The sequence below is a fragment of the Microtus pennsylvanicus genome, chromosome 15, assembly GCF_037038515.1.
Source record: "Microtus pennsylvanicus isolate mMicPen1 chromosome 15, mMicPen1.hap1, whole genome shotgun sequence".
NCBI lineage: Eukaryota > Metazoa > Chordata > Mammalia > Rodentia > Cricetidae > Microtus > Microtus pennsylvanicus.
Window position 1 is genome coordinate 67,536,109 of NC_134593.1, and position 22,519 is coordinate 67,558,627.

The 22,519-nt window shown below is 45.5% G+C and overlaps 1 protein-coding gene across 2 annotated transcripts; it reads right to left on the bottom strand.

Annotated features, from left to right (window-relative positions):
- Positions 1–4,346: 4,346 nt before the first annotated feature.
- Positions 4,347–22,171, bottom strand: Tgds (TDP-glucose 4,6-dehydratase). 2 transcript variants are annotated; one of them, XM_075949448.1, is made up of 12 exons: positions 22,043–22,171; positions 20,546–20,612; positions 19,124–19,192; positions 18,290–18,380; positions 12,956–13,098; positions 11,661–11,759; positions 9,830–9,889; positions 9,278–9,321; positions 8,335–8,500; positions 7,612–7,670; positions 6,090–6,187; positions 4,347–4,964 (listed from the first exon to the last, which is right to left on the bottom strand). In XM_075949448.1, exons 1-12 carry the CDS (start codon positions 22,126–22,128, stop codon positions 4,879–4,881), a joined length of 1,068 nt encoding a protein of 355 aa, XP_075805563.1. In that variant the 5' UTR covers positions 22,129–22,171; the 3' UTR covers positions 4,347–4,878. The 2 variants fall into 2 exon arrangements, with proteins under 2 accessions (XP_075805563.1, XP_075805562.1); XM_075949447.1 differs by having other exon boundaries at positions 8,335–8,608; positions 22,043–22,165.
- Between the last annotated feature and the right edge of the window lie 348 nt (positions 22,172–22,519).

Here is a 22,519-nt window from a genome sequence, read left to right on the forward strand (position 1 = left end):
GGTCTGGCTTTGTCTTCAGCTGGTTCTTAGGGCAGGGTCGCTGAAGCGGCTAGTCCTGGATTTTTGGTTCTTCTCTTCCTGCTGGGAGAGTCTGGTTTGTTCAGGTTTTTCAATACGATGTGCGATCCAAAGATGACTGTGTCCGTTTACACTTCCAGCAAAAAAAGTTTTTTCTTTACCCACATTTTCTTAAACATAAATTGTTAATAATAATTTTTAATCTTGGTCATTTCTACAAGGATAAGGTAAAATCTTAGAGTTTTGGTTTGCATTTCTCTGATGGCTAAAGGATGTTATGTTTGAAAGTTTTTTAACTGTCTCAGTCATTTTTAAGTTCGTCTGTTGAGAATTTTCAGTTTAGGTCTGTAACAAATATTTTTTGGATTAAAATTTTTAATAACTAATTTCCTGAGTTCTTCATATATTTTTGGAATGGATTTATGATAAGTAAAGATCTTTTCCCACTATATAGCCATGTTATACAAAAGTTTCTCAATTCAGGAGATATAATTTATGGTTTCTCACAATGTTTGTGCCACTGAGGCTATGTTTGAGATGTGGCAAAATGTGCTTCAAAATTTTTTCTCTGAGGTTCAACATAATTTTTATATGATGAGGCCTTTGGCTCATTTAAACTTAAGTTTTGTACATGGAGATGGATGTAGATCTAATTTCATTTTTCTACATGTTGGGGCCTGGTCTTGGCACCCGATAAGATCCAACAGACTACTGCTATAAAATTTCTGGGGGCAGTTATATCCCCTTTGACGGTGACCCCTCAAGATTTCCATTCGCACCCATCATTTGAGGACACTTAATGATTTTCAACAATTATTGGGGGACATTAATTGGATTAGGGGTATTTAAACATCCCCCGGGCAAAGTTGTTGCCCTTGTTTTCTATTTTGGAAGGTGATCCAAATGTTAATTCGAACAGAACTTTGACCCCCTTGGCTGAAAAGGCTTTAAAACAGGTGGAAAAAGCAATGACTAAGGCACAATTGTGCCGAGTTGATCCTGATTTGCCTATATTCTTATGCATCTTAAAAACTGCACATTACCCTACTGGGGTGCTATGGCAAGATGGCCCCTTGTGGTGGATCCATGGTAATTCTTCAGGTACCAAAACCATTCAATATTATCCCGAGTTGGTTGCTTCTCAAGCGGTATTGGGGATAAAACATTGTTTAACATCTTTTGCTACCATGCCAGATAAATTGATTATTCCCTATACCAAGGGACAGGTGGAGACATTGGCAGCTACAGTAAATGAATGGGCTGTTTTGGTTTGCGCTTTTCCTAACCTTATTGATAATCATTATCCAAGACATCCCCTATTAAATTTTGTGGAAAGGAACTTAGTGTATTTTCCTAAGGTTACCTTTAAAAAGCCCATTAATATGGCCTTGACTGTTTTTACTGATGGCTCCAAAACTGGCAAAGGTGCCATAGTAATTCAAGGTAGGGATCCCATTTTGCTTGATTTTCGACCTGATTCCCCACAAGTCACGGAATGTATGACCGTGCTGGAAGTTTTTAAAAGATTTTCAGAACCCTTCAATTTATTTTCAGATTCTAAATATGTGGTGAATGCTGTTGCCTCATTGGAGGTGGCTGCCTTTGTTAGAAATTCAAGTACAGTTTCCAATATTTTGTGTCAAATTCAAGCATGCATTTTACAAAGAGATAATCCCTTTTTCATTGGACATATTCGGGCTCATACTTTGCTTCCAGGACCCATGTCTGAGGCCAATGATTTGGCTGACTGCCTTACCCGGTCCATGGCTTTGGTCGTCTCGGACCCTGTAGAATTAGCACGAGATTTTCATAAGCTTTGGCATGTGCCTGCCAATACCCTTAGAAAAAAATTTCATATTTCCAGAGAGATAGCCAGAGAAATAGTTAAAGCCTGTTCTTCATGTGTGACCTTTTTATACCCCCCTAATGTTGGGGTCAACCCTAGAGGGCTGCAACCTAACGCGTTGTGGCTAATGGATGTTACCCATCTGCCTGATTTTGGCAAATTAAAATATTTACATGTATCAGTGGATACCTTTTCGGGCATTATTCATGCCACGCCCCTAGCGGGAGAAAAGGTAACTCCTGTAAAAACAGGTTGCCTGGAGGCCTGGGCCGCCTGGGGAAAACCCCTATGCTTGAAGACAGACAATGGCCCGGCATATACCTCCCATGGATTTCGTGCCTTTTGTGCACAGCTCCAAGTGACCCACATTACGGGTCTTCCATACAATCCACAAGGACAAGGTATTGTGGAGAGAGCCAACAGAAATATTAAAGAAATTCTACAAAAACAAAAAGGGGGAATAGCTGAATCCGCTTCTCCCAGGGAAAGAATCTCCCTTGCTCTCTTCACACTTAACTTTTTAAACCTAAATGAGTCGGGTACTGCAGCAGCTGAAAAGCATGCAGCAGGCCCTATGGAACAAAAGGAATATGTGAAGTGGAAAGATGTATTGGATAACAAATGGTATGGACCGGATCTTGTGTTGGCAAGATCCAGGGGAGCTGTATGTGTTTTTCCACAGGGCCAAGAGGCTCCGCTTTGGGTTCCGAGCCGGCTGACACGCATGATCAAGGAAGTTCCTAAGGATGAGACTGAGTCTCTGGAGAAAGTTCCTACAGACATCCCTGATGACGTGGATCCAGTGGAAGGCGGAGCACTGAAGGGGAATCCTGTCAGCCTTCCCAAAGGCGATGCCTGTTCGGCATGATGCCACAGTTCTCCCCAGATTTTTACCTTTTAGGAGAAGCACGTAACTTTAAAGAGAAAGGGTCCCTGTGCTTTCAGTTGCGTGGGCATGTTTTTTGGCAAGCTGCCTGGGTGGCTGTGTGTTGTGCCTGTGGTTGGTTTGCTGCCTTCGAGCCCAGACCAATAGGGATAAGGCTATATTGGGATAAAGTTATAATCTCTCAGGCATTAGCTACTCTGGAGTGTGGCTCCTTCCCCCAGATATGGTTGTTAGCACTAAGAGACGCTTAGAGCTTCCATCCTGCACAGCCTTTGCACCCCATGGGATCTGTTGATCCATTGCACTTGGGTAGGTGTGCGGATGTAGGCTTCTTCTGCACAGCCTTTGCACCCCATGGGATCTGTCGATCCATTGCACTTGGGAAGGTGTGTGGTTGTAGGTTCCTGCGACACAGCCTTTGCACCCCCGGGGTTCCTCGAATACCCATTGCACAGGGGAAGGTGTGTCCATGGAAAATATTTTCCATCCTCGATCGACCAACACATCATGAGGTGGGGGTCAGATTGGATGACGTTAGTCCTGCGCTCATTGCTTACAAACAATAAGGGGGAACTGTAGTGAGCCGGACAGGATCGCCATTACAAGATGGCGCCGACATCCTGTCTTGTTTGTTACAAACAACTCCATATTTGGCTATTCACTGAGAGCTGCGTGTCCCCGCTTCCCGCATGCGCGGTGGATGTGGATTCTTGGGCCTATCCCGATGCGGTCTGGTGTCAGCTGTTGGTGGCAGCCAATCACAGGGCGACCCGTGTGCCAATTCCCTATTTAAGCGGCTGCCTAAGTGCACCCCCTTCCCTTCGCTTCCTGCTCTCTCTCCCCTTCGCTTCCTGATGTCTCTCCCCTTCGCTCCCTGCCCCCTCGTTTTCCTGCCCCCTCCTTTCCTGCCCCCCATCAATCAAGGGCACTCCAGTAAAGCGTGATCTGAGTGGAATCCTGGTGTGGTGGTCGTTCTTCCGTCACCGGCAAAGAAGTCCGCCGCATACTAGTGTCCTGCCTTGGAGTGACACACCCAGGTTATGGGCAGAAAGTTGCCGTAGCTTGATGGAAGAGGAGGGACCCATGCATCACTGTGAATGTTCAAGAGGAAGTAAGCACTGTGGGAGAAGTTGAGCCCAGGAGACAAAATGACTTGCTTTGAGCTTTGCCCAGCCTTTGTCACCGGTGACCCCAGTATGAGCACCCTCGGTATCTGCATGAGACCCTGGGACCCACAACACAGATCCTCACGGCCCGTGTAGTTAACCTACGGTGAACAGCCGGTCTCCAGGCACCAGCCACAAACGCTGGGCTCCCAGCACGGCACTATTCAAGCAGACCTGTTGCTTGGTGCCGAGCTGGCCCGAGGAGATGGTGGATGCTCTGACCACGAGGCTGCCTTCCTGCCTCCAAAGCCTCAGCCTGCACCACCGTCTGTCCACCGCTAAGTCCCTCATCTGCACTGAACTGCTCCCTCGGGACCCAAGCTCCTCTTTCTCTGCGGATAGGGAAAGGGCATGCACAGGTACCTCCTGGCACAGGGGGAGGGTACCTCCTAAATGCATGATTATTTAAAAAACATTACAACAAAATACATACTAAGAAAGCCACAATCTGCACAATTTTAATATATTAAAATATATTGATATTTTATAAATAAAACCACTGTAAACAGTAGATACATGATAAAATTTCTGGTACAGGTCATATGTAAATCAACAACTGATTTAAAAAAGGTGAGAAATTTTACCTTACCTTTTTAAAAAACATCTAACCGAATTTTACAAAATTATCAAAAGTTAAAAAGTGCTCAATATGCTTCATTTTTGTTCCATTTTCACACCATCAGGCCTGAAAGATTAGTCAGGACGTAAGAACCGAGACTCAGGTGCTGGGGAAGCAGGGGGGCTGTGCCACCACCTGCCTCTTCTCAGAACCAGGGGCCTCGTCCTGCCCAAGTTCACCACGTCTGCTGCTGAGGAAATCTCCACACGGAAGCCTGGACCAGTACTGGACTTGTGAGGACTCTGCACCGAATCCCATCCGGGAGGGAGAGCTGGCACATCATTAGGCACGTGATTTCATGTCACTGGGTGAGGTAGGAAATGTCCTTTTCTCCGACTGGCTGTTACATAAATGGCGGCTGAACTGGAAAGGGCTCCAAGGCCTTTTCTGCGTCCTTCCAGTTGTGGAAATTCTCTCGGTACCACTCAACTGGCAGGAAAATCAAGACAATGAGAAAGTAAACACTAGGCACTAACAAGTGTTTCCCGAGCCCCTGCTATGTCAGCAGAGCCTCACCTTCAAGCCGGCCAGCGGGACTCGCCCCCTGAAAACAGGAAACTGGCTGTTGTCTTCTGTCCACCGCAAAGGCAGTTCCTGCAGCACTAACTGTGCAGGATGCTGGCGACACCTGGACTTCAGCAGTCTCAGGTGAGCACAGTCACTATGCTGCCTTTAAAGCTACGCTACAGGAAAATGAACACTTATCTAAACATGAAGATACAGGATCAGGGAAAATGAGACGATGGGTCTCCCTATGAACAGGGAAAGTCGGTTTACGGTGCGCACTATTGGGGAGGTAGGTTTATGGTGTGGACATCAGGGGAGGTCAGTTTACAGTGCGCACTACTTGCTCAAGGCTTTGCATTAAGAAGCCTAAGTCTAGTTAAAAAAAAAAATGGAAGCTATCTTTGTTTTGGGTTTTTAATATTTGGACAAAGTATATTGCACTTAACATTTTGAATCAAGACCTCTTTTTTGTGCATTTGAGTATATCCTTTCCTATGAATATAATTCCAAATAGTTTTTTGTTGCTGTTTGGTTCTGTCTTTTGAGACAGGGTTTCACTATGTAGCGCTAGCTAGTCTGAAACTTGTTATGTAAACAGGCTGGCTTCAAACTAAGAGATCCTCCTGCCTCCACCTCCTGAGTGTTAAGATTAAAGGCATGTGACTGACACACACACAGTGTTTCTGATTTTACTAGGTTTTTCTGTACATGTGAATTTACAGAAATTTTCTTCCAACACCCCACTGATCTCCACACGGACCAGTCTGCAGGCCATAAGAAAGAAGAAAGCTACACTAGCAGGCCTGAGTGTGGACAGAACACAGAGGAAATGAGAACTGAGCACCCAAGATTCAGGAGGAGCAATGAGCAGCTAAGTCCATTAAACTCCAGAGACTCAAGAAACAGCTAAGAAATCGCTAGAAACTGATGAAGAGCTGGGGGGCAGTGGGTTTCTCACCGAGCTCTGCCAACCCTAGTGTTCTGAAATGAACGGCCTTTCCTTCCGCTGGTCTGCACTGCCCCCCAGATGGTCAACCGATTACACACCTGTTTTCTTTATTCCTTCTTCCCAGGGCACTTTGGGCTTCCATCCTAAGCTGTGGATTTTTTCAGACTTCATTGGATATCGCATGTCATTGTGAGGTCTTGGAAAGCAAAGATTTAAGATGACATTGTGAACACACATTTGCACATCTAAGACACAGAATGCACACCCACACATCCTTATTGTGAACACATATTCGCACATCTAAGACACAGAATGCACACCCATACATCCTTATTGTGAACACACATACGCACATCTAAGACACAGAATGCACACCCACACATCCTTACTGTGAACACATATTCGCACATCTAAGACACAGAATGCACACCCACACATCCTTATTGTGAACACACATCTGCACATCTGGCTAAGACACAGAATGCACACCCACACATCCTTATTGTGAACACACATATGCACATCTAAGACACAGAATGCACACCCACACATCCTTATTGTGAACACATATTCGCACATCTAAGACACAGAATGCACACCCATACATCCTTATTGTGAACACACATACGCACATCTAAGACACAGAATGCACACCCACACATCCTTATTGTGAACACACATCTGCACATCTGGCTAAGACACAGAATGCACACCCATACATCCTTATTATAATTCACATTAGAACAAAATCACGCCAGGGACAAGTTTATTGTGGAAAAATTTTATAAAATATACAAACCCCACAACTACCAATGCCTCACATTCTCTATAGCCTAGCCTTTCAATAACTTATTTATTTCTGCCACAACTTCAAGTACAAATGAAGTACCTGACATATAGAAGAAAATTTACAAATGTTTGATAAATGAATAAATAATCATCAACTCATACAGGTACAAGTGAGGGCTCCTGAGTGCTTACCTTGGGGACAAGATGCACTGTCTACATATAATTAACACTTCTGTAAGAAAATACTGTCCCAACTTCACAATGAGAAAAACCATACTGGGAAAGAGCCAACAGCTTTCTTTAGCCTGTGGCTAACAACAGTGCTATCCTTTACCTTTCTAACACTTACAACCAGGAAGAAAAGTTTGACAGAAAATCCACGAGTTGAACTGATGTGGGAGGTCCTTCTGTCTATGTGTTGCTTTAATTGGTTAAGGAATATAGAAACTGACTTGGTCTATAGCATGCGGGGGGGGGGGGGGGGGGGGAGGCGAAGTTAGAGAAAAGCCATGGAGCCACTGGAGACAGATGCTGGAAACTTTACCCAGTAAGCCACAGCCATGTGGTGATATACAGATTAATAGAAATAGGTCAAATTAATATAAGAGCTAGCCAATAAGAAGATAGAACTAATAGGTCAAGCAGTGGTTTAATTAATACAATTTCTGTGTGATTACTTTAGGTTTAAGCTAGCAGGGGGTGGGGGGGCAGGGGGGACCAACAAGTGGCCTCTTCAACACTGAACTACTTTCCCGGTGAGCTCACACAGCTTGTAGTTTTCCAAGCACCTGAAACGTCCTGTCTCTCCAGATATCCCAACTTGTCACTCACCTGTCATGGACGTAGTCCACCCAGCTTTCTGTTTCTGACTCGGAACTGGTCTCTTTGATCTGTCAAAACGAAGCAAGCTCCTGAGCCATGTTACGGAATGAGACCACAGAACAATTGTATCTGATAGCTGATAGAAGCTGGCAAGGAAGACAACCACCTACCTCCCAGAGGGAAGGGAGGAGGAGGGCCAGTGGGAAAGCTTTCTGTCCTTACAGACTACACGCCATCCAGAGCACGGAAAGAACACACACTACATAAACCACAGGAAACGCCCTCAAGCCTGTGGTGAAACAGGTGGAGGATGTACGCTAGCAGGAATTTATCTTGTCAGCTCTTCACTTTTAAGTTAACGAAATGGCAAACTATTGACTGAGCAGTAGTCTGCCTGAGAAATTTTCCCTGTTGGCTCGTGTATTTCAATCCTTGCTTCCGACTGGTGCCACTACTTCAGGAGGCGGAGCCTTCACTGTGTATCACTGGGGCCGGACGGAAAGGATCTAACCAGCTCCTGCTCTGGCCTCCAGGCCCTGTCGCTTGCCCCCACCAACACCGTTATGGACACTAGCCCTCAGGAACACTAAGCCAAAATTAACTCTTTTCCCTAACTTGCTTGTGGTCATGGTGTCTCACTGCAGCAGCAGGAAAGTAACCTATGCTTCATTACTGTCCTTAGTTTGGTGACAACTTCACAGATCCCCTTAGAGAGGATACGCACATACATACCAGCTGTATTAGCTCTTTCGCAAGCTGGACAACGGACATTTCAAAGTTGGTCCCAATGTTGTAAATTTCACCTGGCTCTCCCTTCCTGAGGACAGTGAGAAAGGCTTCCACGACATCTGCAGCGTAAAGGAAGTTTCTTCTCTGAAGCCCCGATCCATGAATACAGCTAAGTGGATCAAATGTCAGAATTACGCAGTGCAGAAAGAAGCTTCCAAACCAGGCGCAAGCGGTGAGCAGTGACTCCTGAAAGCCAATTTCCAGAGGCCCTAGAGGACTGAAAACATTAGTTCCCTTGAAATTTCCTCCTTATTTCATAAAACCTTTTTGAGGATTCTTAATTAAAAAAGTGGAAAATATGGCTCCCTAAGAAGCATTTGTTAATTTTAGACTATAAATTCATTTTGAAGAAATCCCTAAGTTGAGTAGGGTTACACAGAACTGTAACTCTGGTCGCTTGGGAAACCAAGACTAGAGGATTCCAAGTTCAAGGCCAGCTTGAGCAGTTTCAAAAAGTTAAAAAAGCAACAATACCGAACTCACAGGGCTGTAGAGGAACTGGGGCTACAGCCTGCCAGAGTGTGTGCCTGGAACGGGCGGGCAAGGCCTGCTTCCAGTCCCAGAACCGAAAAATTAGGGAAAAAGGAAAAGCAAGATCTCCATTTCTACATTAACCATTTGGAAATATAAAATTATATATAGATGTCAAAATTTTATTTTGCAACTCTAAGTTCCATGGCAGATAATTTCAGATTTTACCTTAGTAAATTATGGAGATGCAGTTTAGTTATTAAAATACTATCACATTAAATGGAGAAAGCGTTCCTTAGTTAGCAGAATGTTCCAGTCCATGGCCTTCGTAAGATTTTATGGCTTTCAGAGATTGCTACTGAATACTACCAGTATGGCAGAGAGCACACGAATGCAAAAGTGAAAAGCAACATACCATTTCCTGCCGTGTTGCAGCAAAGATATAAATTTTGGAATAACCTAGAAGAATATTTAAATGCCATTTCAGACTTTGAAAATGACATTAAAATGAATTTAAACTCATATATTAGAAATTATTACTGAGATACATGTGGAGCGATGAATACATTCTACTTCTTTTAACCTAAATTCATGATATTTGGCAACTAAGAGCACTCTAAGATAGTTTGTGATCTCCTAAAAGCCTGAGGATGAACACACAGGTGTAGTGGGCATTCAGAGGAAGCCGCCGTGGACAGTTTGCAGGCAGCACAGGCCGCTTCTTTGGAGATTTCATCCCCCACCTGAAGACAAAGGTTCGAGGCCCACAGGCTTGCCAGCTGGAATGTGTCAGGTTGATGGAGTGAAATCCGAACCCTGAGTCTCACGAGCTCCCACGCGACATCCACAGAGCACGTAATTATGTACAATTACAACATGAATTACTTCAGACAAATAACTGCTGGAGATTGTTTTAAGTAACACTGCAATCACTAAGGGCCACTAAGAACATGGAGATAAAGCTCACCTTCTCGGGATACTGATGTGGTCCATAGACGTTACTGCTTCTGGTGATGACAACCGGAAACTAGAGTGAACAACCGGCACTGATGTAAGGGAAGGGTCCAACCACCAGGGTCAGCTTAAAGATAAACAGCGTAGGAACACTGGTGCCTATCGGACGCACGGTCAGCACTCAGTGAAGAGCCTGTCATCCTGACATTCAATAGGATAACACGGGAGGATTTCTAGTTCAAGACCAGCTGAGCTATGTAGTGAGCCCCTAGGTTTTCTGTGTCTTTTTTTTTTTTTTTAAAGTCAGGCCTTGTGATGCATGCTTTAATACTAGGAGTCAAGAAACAGAGGCAGGTGGATCTCTTCGAGTTTGAGACCAGCATGGTCTACATGGTAAATTCCAGACCACCTAGGACCACACAGTAAAATCAAATTTTAAAAAAGACAGGAGAGTGTAGGGGTCAGACAAAAGCAGAGGAGCAGTAGGAAGAACAGGCTCCTTCTCTTGTGGAGACAATGGGAAGAGGGATGTAAAGGAGGCACAGAGTCAGGCTAAACACTGAGGCCTCCCACATGCTAATGCCAAGACGACTTCCAGCAGTCTCCATTTAATTCAATGGTAAGATGGTAGACTCTCTCCACTGAATCAACCCTTACAAGTAAAAAGGACCACCACAAAAAGCAAGAGAACACCAAGGAATTTCTGACTTGACCCCTAATAACCAATAATGGCCAGTGGGAAGCCAAATAGATGACACTGCAGCTGCTAACACTGTTCTGATTGAACTCCAGAATGACACTGTCAGACACTGGAGCTGATAACACTTGTTCTGATTGAACTCCAGAATGACGCTGTCAGACACTGGAGCTGATAACACCTGTTCTGATTGAACTCCAGAATGACACTGTCAGACACTGGAGCTGATAACACCTGTTCTGATTGAACTCCAGAATGACACTGTCAGACACTGGACTGCTAACACTTGTTCTGATTGAACTCCAGAATGACACTGTCAGACACTGGAGCTGATAACACTTGTTCTGATTGAACTCCAGAATGACGCTGTCAGACACTGGAGCTGATAACACCTGTTCTGATTGAACTCCAGAATGACGCTGTCAGACACTGGAGCTGATAACACCTGTTCTGATTGAACTCCAGAATGACACTGTCAGACACTGGAGCTGATAACACTTGTTCTGATTGAACTCCAGAATGACGCTGTCAGACATTGGAGCTGATAGCACCTGTTCTGATTGAACTCCAGAATAACGCTGTCAGACACTGGACTGATAACACCTGTTCTGATTGAACTCCAGAATGACGCTGTCAGACACTGGACTGATAACACCTGTTCTGATTGAACTCCAGAATGACGCTGTTAGAGCCACCACATTAGGCCCCCAGGTCTACCTCATGCAGAACCAAGACTGCTGATCACAGAGACAAGCAACTGCTGAAAAAGGACTCTGTCAGCCTCCACCTTGTAGGACCCTGGAGCATCTCGCTGGACCTGCTACAGTTCAGGTGAGCGAGAGGTCGAGCCTTTGTTTTAAGAGTTCAATACTTATTAGCCCTTACCACCTAAAGTTTTAATCTAGGTCTTCTATGCCAAAGCTGACTTAGAAGAACTTCAGAACTCAGGCCTGGTGAGATGGTTAAGTATCTCCTATCAAGTCTGATAACCCAGCTCAATGAATGAATCCACAGGGTGGAAGGAAGAAAGTGCTTCCATAGTTGCCCTCCGGCCACGACGCACATATTACAGAAAGAACACACAACATACATTCACTTACACATACAATACATAAATATTAAAACGGTTTCAGAAATCAGTTTTTACCTTGTATCGTTCCCAGTAAGACTGCACAAAGCACTCAGCTGCGGCTTTAGATGAAGCGTAAGGGTTTGTAGGTTGTTTGGGTGATGACTCATCAAACTCCTAGTTTTAAAAGGATACTTTTGAATTACACACACTCTCCAAATAGAAAATGTATTACAAGATCTAAGTGTGTGGCTTAATAGCAGTCTGTGTTGAATCCAGAGGACCTGGATTCAATCACAGCACACACCGTGAGTGCACATTAATATACACACACACACAGCAAAACACAATTGAAAACCAATCACACTACTAGTTTGAAACATCAATCACTACATCTAAGAAACATTTTTTTGTTTGTTCTGGTGGTATACATCTGTAATCCCAGCACTTGGGAGGTGGAGGGATGAAAACAGGAATTGAAATCTTGTCTCACTGTTACTCACTACCCATCCACTCCGAGAATGACCGTGGCCTGTTACTCACTGCCCATCCACACTGAGATTGAGATTGACCGTGGCCTGTTACTCACTGCCCATCCACACCGAGATTGAGATTGACCGTGGCCTGTTACTCACTGCCCATCCATACCGAGATTGACCATGGCCTGTTACTCACTGCCCATCAACTCCGAGAATGACCGTGGCCTGTTACTGAGCCCCAACAGAGCATGTATTTAAAAGAAGGACTGGAGGAAAGAAACGATAGACTGAAGAACGGTCCTGTCTTTTTGTTTAAAAAGTACAAGAATTAGGAATGATTTCGTATGAACACAGCCAGGTGTGGTGGCATATCTCTGTAATTCCAGCATTCAGGAGACAGAGGCAGGAAGACCGTCAGGCTAAGATCAAACTGAGCAACACGGAACTACAGGCCAGCCTGAGCTACACAGTGAGACCCCGTCTTCAAAACATCAACAACAAAGGAACAGATTCCAGTTTCAACAACAATTTGGCTGCACTTGTCATTGACATTCTAACGTGTTTTCTGCCCAGAGGAGCTGGTGAGCCGGTGCATGCCGCAGCGCATGAAATGACAGCATTGTGTTCTACAACTAAGACTACACATGAGACCTGCTGCTGTGCTGCACAACACTCCGACCCTGAGTAAACGTGTACCAATGCTAACCGTCCCTCACGTGACGTGGTTCCCTTGATAGAAGAAGCAAGTATCACTTTGGAGGGTGACACAAAGCATGTAATTAGAGCGCAGGAAAAGACCAGTGAACTTCAACAAGACAGTCTTCTATACTGGGTACAGTAGAGTGTGTGTGTGTGTAAGTGTGTGTGTAAGTAGAATCTACTTTCTAAGCTTACCTGATCGAGACTGCCTCCATATACTTCATCTGTGCTGACGTAAATAAATTTCTCCACTCTGGCTTCATAAGCAGCACTTACCAAGACATGAGTGCCGTAAACATTGACATATGTAAACTCGAAGGCACGGACAAACGAAAGATCTAAAAAGGAAGAGGGAAAAGCTACAATGATTCCGTTCACCAAAAAAACTGACTCAGGTTTTAAGAGTGCTCACTTCCCATTACTTAGCGCATGTGAAGTAGGCTTAAGAAAGAACACAACACAGGCTGATTCGTATTCGGTTTCATGTAGTCCACAATGACCTCAAACTTACTATGTAGCTGAGCACGACACTGAACTTTTATTTTAATTAATTTCTATGTGTGCGTGGGTGTTTATGGGGGTGAGCACATGCGTGCCACACCCTGGGTGTGGAGCCATTCTCTCCTTCCACCATGTGGGATCTGGTACCAAATTCAGGGTATCAGGCTTCAACGGGAAGAGCCTTTAATACATTGAGCCATCTCAGTGACCTAATCTTCAACTTCTGATCTTCCTGTCTCTCCCTCCCAAGTGCTGGAAAGACAGGTAAACATAAAGAACAGATAAGCAGCCTGGGACCTTATTTAATTTTGGTTCATGTGCCCCACTCCTCCTTTAACAAAGCACTTGGCACTGGCAACCTCTAACTCTACCTGCCCTGGGCTACACGGCTTCTGATTACATGTACACGCCTCTCTGAACCACAATACAAGCTTCTCTACCCCTAAGAATAACCAAGTACAGAGAGTTTCTACTCAGAGACATCCCTGGTTTGGGGCCCATATACAGGGAACTGCTAGGGTACTGTCTACTTACTATTCTATACCCACTGTGGTAGTTTGGTAATTGGCCCCCATAATCTCATAGGGAGTGGCACTATTAGGAGGTGTGGCTTTGTTGGAGTGGGCATACCTTGTTAGAGAAGTGTGTCACTGTGGGGCAGACTTTGAGGTTTCCTGTGCTCAGGATACTGCCCCGTGTCTCAGCTGACTTCCTGTTGCCTGCAAGATGTAAGACTCTCAGCTCCTCCTCCAACATCATATCTGCCTTCACACTATTCCCATGATGCTCCCCATCATGATGATAATGGACTGAACCCCTGATACTGTATAAACAAGCCACTCCAATTAAATGTTTTTCATTGATAAGAGTTGCCATGGTCACAGTGTCTCTTCACAGCAATAGAAACCCTAAGACACACATGCATAATTGGGCACACCTATGATTAAAATCAGATGCATGGGAAGGGCCATGCAAATTAGGAGAAATGATTATCTGACCTTACCTACCCAATCAAGATAGACAACCACCAGAATTATGCCCCTTAGTAACCAGCTCCTTCCCTACACTCTATCAACACAGAGTCATAACCTGGGACCTTCGAACACCCTTATCACACGCCCACTGTGGAGCACTAACACAGGGCACGTGGGCCGGCTGGACTTATATACTGGTGGAAAAGCGCTTGCCTAGTAAGTGTGATGCTAGTCCCCAGTGCGACCAGTATGGGGGTGGGGGAGAAGCTGAAAACAAAACCAAACACCCTAAACTAGAAACAAACAAACAAAAAACACAGGACAAGGTGGGAAGAAGTACTTGAACTTGCTGGAGATAAACAGTCCATATCAACAATCTACAAATAATTTATAAAAACAAGAATAACCCTACAGTAAAATACATAAAAGACACAAAACAAATAAATGGCCCTTAAGCTTATGAGGCCCAACTTCACTTATAATGAAGAAAACTCAAATTTAAAACTTTATCAGACTAGTAAAAAATAAAAACATTGACAAGAGGGCCCAGTAGTAAAGAGCACTTGTTCCTGCAGAGAACTCAGGTGTGATTCCCAGCACCCACATGATGGCTGAAAACCATCAAGACAGCAGATCTAGGGGACCGGATGCCTGCTCTGACCTCGACAGGCTCCTGCACACATGTGGCACACTGCTGGAAGACTCTGCTGCTTGAGGCTGTAATTCACAGGTAGCTCTCCAAGCTCAGCGGATATGGAGGACTCCCTCTGCCCAGGACTGCCTCCCTACCCTGTCTGAAGTGTCTCTAGGCGTGGATGCACGACCTTATTTGGAAGCTGTCCCTGAGCTTGAGTGCCTCACTCATCTTAAGTGATAACTAGGTGCTGTGCCCCAGGACCCCAGGACCACGCTGCCAAGTGCAAATTAGGTGATGCCCAGCTGTGATCCCCATTACCCTCACCCTGAAATGAGCCCATCTGTCTCAGTGAACTCAACTTCCAGAAGGCTATTTCTGTCATACTCAAGGCCGCACAAAGCCCTGCATGCACCTCTGCTCCCTCTGTCCTCGCCAACAGACCACGAGGAAAAGGGAGGCCCTGGTACACATATTTACACTTGGGAGCACACACTTCTAATAAAATATTTAAAAAATAAGAAAAGGTATTTTGTAGCTGAGGTAAGCAGATGGAGGATCACACTTTTGCCCAGCAGGAGTGAGCCTCCAACACTGTTCTCGGCCCTGCTACCGTGCGGCCCTTTACTGCAGTTCCTCATGTTGTGCTGACCCCCGCCACAAAATCATCTCCACTGCTACTGCAATTTTGCTAATGTTATGAATCATAAAGTATCTGATATGCAGGATATCAGCTATGTGACCCCTGGGAAAGGGGTATTTCACTCCTGAAGAGTTCACAACCCACAGGCTATTCAAACCCAGAGGAAGGGACCGGGGGATGGGCAGCTAGACTGGCTTGTGTTTAGCCCTTGACCCACACCTATGAGCTGCAACTCCACCTCTCAAAGGGCCTCAGAACGTGATGTCTGGAGGCAGGTTTCCAGAGGGACTCAGTCAAAATGAACCCTGTAGGTGAACACACATCCAGACGTGTGCCCTTACAGAAATAAAATCTGGACCCAAAACTGATGCAAGGGCATGAGCACAGAGGAAAAGCCATGGAGGCCATGGAGAAGCAGGGCATGCTGGGAAACCTTGAAGACAGTGTCAAGGGCAATGACGTTATGCCAAAGAGGACTCAGGCTGCTTCCAGTAGCTGACAGTAGGCATGAGCGCTACACCACAACACCACAACTGACCAAAACCAGCAAGAAAGAAAAGCTGTGTTAAATCCATGAATTCGTAATGACTCCTTACAGAAACAGAAGAACCATGTCAGCGCGCAGGCAGAGAAAAATAAAGCAGCTACACTGACTGCCATGTCAGCTGAACCCCAAGGTGCCCTAAGAGCTGACACGAAGAACCCACTCTTAAATTTTGATTTAACAAATGAATGGAAGAAAGACAGTGAGAAAATCATCATTGCTAAGACTCAAATATACACAAATGTTGACCACCCAAAATAGTGCTACAGAAAACAGTAAGACTGATGTTTACCAGAACTGAAAAAATGAAACACAATAGACCTAAAGCTTAGCTAAGAACAAAGCTAGCATGCATGATCTGGGAAGAGGGCAAAGGTCTCTGGACTCTGCACTCTGAAAGCTTATTACACTATATCAGGTGACCACAGACGGACTATGTCCTTTCCAAACTAGCAGTGGGAAAAGAAAACAAAAACAACTCCGAAGCTGAGTCTTTAAAAGAGAGCAAGCGGGAGGATACCAGGGATGACCAGACAGACTTTTCAGAAGAAGTAATCTAGGCTGAGGATAAGCTCAATGATCGAGTGCTTACCCAGCACGCACAAGCTAAGTCATGCGGCCAACAAGTGCTGGAAATGAACTATAGGAAAGACGTTCCAAGATGACATGGCCATACCAAACCAGCTAAAAGGATCTCGACTTCACCAGGGAAGAAAGATGACTTCAGAACTGGGGCGATGGCTCAGCAGGTACGGCTGCTGCTGCGCAAGCAAGAGGACCTGAGTTCAGACCTCAGCCCCACAGGCTATGCATGTGTGTGATCCTGAACTGTGGAGTGGACACCAGAAATCCCAGGAGCACGCTGGCTTCCCAGCCGAGGCTCAACAGTGGCTTCCAGCTTCAATAAGAGGCTCCATCTCAGATAAAGGTTCAGCTAGCCAGGAACACAGAAGAGATCGCTACTTCTCATTTTTTCTTATCAAAATACCTCTCATTAAGGTATTTCAATATGAAAAATGTAATAGACTCTTTTTTTAAAGTGGGCAAGTGATTTCAACAGTGATTTTAAATTATCAAAAAGCATTTATAAAAACCATCTGATCTCACTGAAACTTGGAAAAATAAACTTAGACCCCCACATAAATGAGTCTATCCACCACACAGTGCTGAATCTGAAAATTGCAAATCAGCATGACTTCTCGGCAAAACTGCTTGCCACAGCCTCGCTGCTGGAGAAAGCCAATCTCATGACCCTGCAGACATCAGACAGGAGGGATCCTTACAAGGACATGGTACATGGCCAAGTTCACAGCACTTCTGCTCAAAACTGCGCGGAATGAAAGTGAGCCAATGTCGGGCAGGAGCCAAAGTGGAGCCGCTGGCCTTTCTTACGCTGGAACACTGAGGCAGCACAGTGAACACACTGTACCACACCCATTCCCTAGTATTTCACATGTGGAAAGAAACTGACAAAAATGTTTTACAAATCTATGTTTGTATGCACATGTGTGAGTATGTGCACAAGGACACACGTAGTAGAAGATTTAAAAGTGGCCCAAACAAAAATATAACATCTAGGGCTAAATATTAGTCATCAAAACCATAGAGAAGGGCGGAGGGAAGCGCAGGGTTGCGGCTGCAGGAAGCAGGAGCAGCAGCTACTGCCAGCGGCAATGCTGCATCCAGGCACGTGAGGACCACGGTGAAGACCACACGGGAGGTCACTATACTTCCAATTCTTGCCGTATGTCCCAGGGGAAAGGTTTGCTGAATTATTAAATAGCATCGCAGATGCACGAGGTGGTGCGGATAATGCTAACTGGAGCACCGCCACTCAAGGACATAAAACAACACCTATGATCATCTTCTTCTTCCTTCCGGAAATAACCGTTAGTCTGAGTTTGGTTCAGCTCAAAAGTTTTTTAAAGCCAGTTTTCATGTTCTACTTCAGCACACACGAGTTAAAACATCACCTAGAGAAAGCCCCAATTGTCAGGTCTGAGGATGTAACTCAACCAATAACATGAGTGCCACTAAACAGGCAGGGGGGGCTGAATGGATTCCCAGGATCCACATAAAAAACAAACTAAGTCCTGACTCCCCCAGGGACAAGGGACTGCTTCGGCCCAGTGGGTGTATCCTTTTTAAGACTTTGCTACGTCCCTGCATACTCATCCCTTTACTGACTAGGGAGAAGAGGCCGGTCACAACCATAGCATAGAATAGTGCTTACCTACATGTGTCTGGGCAGCGAAATGTAGCACTATGTCTATTTTCTCCACCTCGAACAGCAGCTTCACAAAGTGTGAGTCGCAAATGTCACCCTGCAGGAAAGACAAACACGGACAGGTGAGGGTCCCTGAGCACCCGCACTCCGAGCAACCAGCCTGAGTCCAACAGAAACCGTCACTCAAGCAGCCAGGCAGGTACTCTACCGTGCAGTTCTTTAGCATCTTACAACACATGCACTTAATTCAAGATATTTTTGCAGATATGTCCAAGCAATAATTTTGCTGAATACCAACTTGTTAAATACTGTGCTGACTTTCATCACATACTTATAAAGCTAAGATTGCAAGAAAATTTTTTTTAGCATTAAGAAAAATAAGCCTTTCCAAGAGCTATACAAACATATATTTAAAACAGACCTAACTACTGGAATAATATTGGCAGTGTGTTTAATCACCACTAACTAACATTATAATGCTCTGATGCTTGTATGTATTTTTTTTTAAGACAAGATTTCTCTGTGTGACAGTCATGGCTCTGTAGACCAGGCTGGACTTGAACTCACGGAGATCCACCTGCCTCTGCCTCCTGCGTGCTGGTATTAAAGGCGTGCGCCACCACCGTCTGGCAACTGGTATATATTTTTAATTCATGTATTTTGTGAACTATTCATAGATTTGCCAAGGTACTGAAACTCAACTGCAGCTTTTTATGTGACCTCAATCGACAAGTAGAACTCTCTACACCATGTACTGTTCTGGGAACTCTCTGATCTTTAACACACAAAGATTATGATTTCTGCATGACTCGAGAGGCAACGTCATCGGAGCTTCCATACCTGTATAAATTTGTAGTTTTGCTTGTTAGAAACAGGTTCAAGATTCTTCAAGCTTGCACAGTAATCCAGCTTCAATGAGAGAATATGGTGGGGGAGGAAACACACAAAGCAAGGTCAGTTCTTTCGATGGCAAGTCAATACAGTTTGAAGGTCACACTCACTAATGCTAACACTGATACAAGAATCACCTTCCAACAACGCTTCCCCGTTCTACACAGTTTCCCACATCCTAAAAGTAAACCTAGGCCATTGCTATTTCCAAAAGAACAACTCCAAGAGAAACGCTGTTAGGATCTCTTGAAGACAGTGTTCCTGATCAAGCTCCTCTTCATCACCGATGGCTAAACACTAAAAATGTTTAGTTCTTCACAGAAAACAAGCAACTGAAGATTTTAAAAAAAAACCCTGCTTTATATATATTTAATTCATTGCACCTCTTCTTCTAGCACGGCAAATCAGCGCTCATCTATTTAAGAACTCTTTGGGGCTCAGGAGACAGCTCCGAGGTTAGGAGCTGAGGTTGGTTCCCACCAACCACATCTGGTGATTCACAGCTGTCTGTAACTCCAGTTCTAGAGGTCCAGATCCAACACCTCTGGCCTTGTGTGCACATACCCATAATTTATCTCTTTTTTAACTTTCATTTAGGTATTCTGAGGCAAGGTCTTACTATGTACCCTTGGCTGTCCTGGAGTTCCTTAGGCAGAGAAGGCCGGCCTTGAACCCACAGAGATCCGCCTGCTTCTGCTGGTTGTGGCATTGGACACCAGGAGGTTTGTTAAAGAGGCAGACGTGGGAGAATCAGAGGTTTGAGGGCAGCCTGAGCGCTATCCTTAGAGCAGGACAGATGGCTCAGTGGGTAAAGGCACTTGCCACCATCCTGATCCTGGGAGCTACAGAGCGAAGGAAAGAAATGACGCCCACAAGTGGTCTTACTGTCTCTCTATGCACAAGCTGAAGCTCATACACGCCCCTGCTTCCAAATAAATAAACGATATGAAAGAGAATTCTGTTCACCTGTTTATAACTTTAAGACAGAAAAAAAATGCCAACAGTTAACAACTGTTCTTTACCTGTACATTTTACTATTGCATTTTATGAAATTACAACCATTTGTATCTTTTGATTAAACTAAAAAACCATACTCTTCAGTGAGACTTCAACTATGACCACCAGACTGTCCAAGACTAAACTAATGTCACTGTAGTCAGGATCTCGCGTGTTCCTGGGCTGGCTTTGAACCTGCTATACAGTTCAAGGAGAACCCTGACGTTCTAATGCTGCTGCACTTACGTCCCTAGTACTCGGATGACAGGCAGCTGCCACTGCAACTCGTTTTATTATGTTCGAATGCTAGTACTCTCTAGTGTTCTAGAAAGGAGGTTGACTCTTGTACATGAAGCTCACTTTTTATAAACTTACCTTGTCTAGATTTATGATGAGATAGTTGGGGTAATCTTCTACTAAGGAGACAATCACGTGGGATGCACTACAAGGACAGAAGGACTTTGTGAGTGACAAACACTAACACCCCCCCCCGGCGATTCCTCAAGTTTCCCTGAGCTGTGGAGCAGCAGGAAAATACCAAGAGATGACATCACACTTATACTCTGGGTTCTTGGGTGTAATGGCAAGCACTGAATATCTGTGTAGATGATGCTGATACTTGGTGGCCTTGTCTCTTGCTTTCTAGGACATTCTTGTGGACCAGTCCTTCCAGGCAAGTACCAGCACTTTCCCACACCCACACTCCTGTTCATTAAGTGAACCGTGGCTTCCTGGTACCCTCAGCAAAGGGACTGTTGAAATTGAAAGGGCCACGGCTTGTCAAAGCAGTAAACAGGAATCTCTGTATCCTCACACAGGGGGCACTGTGTTCCACAAGGGGAGAACAGGTTCCTGTTTATTACCCATCTACTCAACTACTACCGAAGACCCTCACAACATAGACCGGGCCTTTCTGCAGGCACTTCATGGACACCAGCCTGCTCTCATAGAGTTTATAGTCTAGAATGGGGACAAGGCCATAAACAAGTAAACATATAACGAAATTTCAGGCCGTGTTAAGTGGGTCAGTTACCTAGGGTGGTCCCGTAAGAGCTCCTATGTCGCTATGTGGGTAAATTAACACCTGAACTGGACAGTGCAAACAGCCTAAGCAAAGAAAGAACGTGTACATGTCTCAAGGCAGGAAGGGCTCTCCAAGAGCCCTGAGAGGCTTGTGACAAACACAGCAAAGCAAGAGACTCGGTTGGTAAGCAGGGCTTGAGCACTCAAGTCTTCTAGAACTGATAAGAGATTTCGGACTTTATCACAAGCCGCACAGAAACCACAAGTATAAAACTATGAAGCAGCGGCATCTCACGGCTTTAAAAGCAACGACTTTAAGCAACGCTTGTAAGGCATCTAAAGGAAACGCGCGGGGGGGGGCAACCAGGGGAGGCACGGTAGCTGTGTTCAAGGCAAAAGACCGCAGGATCAGGCCTAACGTGGTGAGAAGTCAAGTTATGGGCAACCTTTGACACCAAGAAAACGGGCGCGCTCATGGAATGTGGGTATGAGTGAGCCTCGCACAAGCTGCTAAGAGGTTTTGCAAACGTGTTCTGAAAGAAAAAAAGACCGAGTCCCATCACGATCGCCGCATGGTGTCGAGACGCGCTGCTGGGAGGCTTGGCAGAGAGAGACTGAAGGAAATGCAAAAAGCTCAACGCGTGCACCTCAGAAAGTGACAGTGGCAAACGCCTCGGGCAGGTAGGAGGAGGCACACCACCACAGCACCCCGATACAGTCGCAGTTTCAAAGCAACCTCGTTCTCGTCGACCCCAAAGTGAGGGAAACTGGGAGGACGGTCCCGACCGTGCATGAGGAGCCTCCCCGCCTCGGATGGGGATAAACTGAGCGGCCAGCACCGTTACCTACATGAAACCAGCGCCGCCGGTCACCAGGACCCGCTTTGCGTAGCTGCCGGGAGGACCAGACGGCTCCTCCCGGCCAGGAGCCGACATCTTTCCGCTCAGCAGCGCCAGCGCCGTAAAGCGCGGAAGCCGGAGACCCGAGGGAAGCACCGTCCGTCACGACGTTTTCGCGACACGCCCCGCCCCCTCAGGACACGTTAAAGGGAAAGCCTCAGCCGCTTCCGGGTTCTCCCAGACCGCTGCCCGAGGGGCGGGGCCGGCAGCGGCTGCGCAGGCGCAGACTCTGCCTGGGCTAACCTAATCCAACTGAGGTCACTGGGGAGCTAGGGTCCTGAACGTGTTCTAGGCAACTGTACCGTGTGTGGGTTACTTCTGTAGATACTTAGACGTTCGGAGTTAAGGATGGGTGACTTCATTCTTCAGCTGTGTCCGTAGACTATCCCCCAGCCGAGCAGCGACACCTCGGGAATGGGCGCAGTCT

What these genes read in the sequence shown, in the direction of transcription:
- Tgds (XM_075949447.1), bottom strand. Translation starts at nt 22,128, where the DNA reads ATGTCGGCTCCTGGCCGGGAGGAGCCGTCTGGTCCTCCCGGCAGCTAC. An exon ending in ACCGGCGGCGCTGGTTTCAT is followed by an intron (nt 20,613 to 22,042) that starts GTAGGTAACGGT and finishes CTGTCCTTGTAG; the next exon opens with TGCATCCCACGTGATTGTCT. An exon ending in CACATCAGTATCCCGAGAAG is followed by an intron (nt 9,322 to 9,829) that starts GTGAGCTTTATC and finishes ATATTCTTCTAG; the next exon opens with GTTATTCCAAAATTTATATC.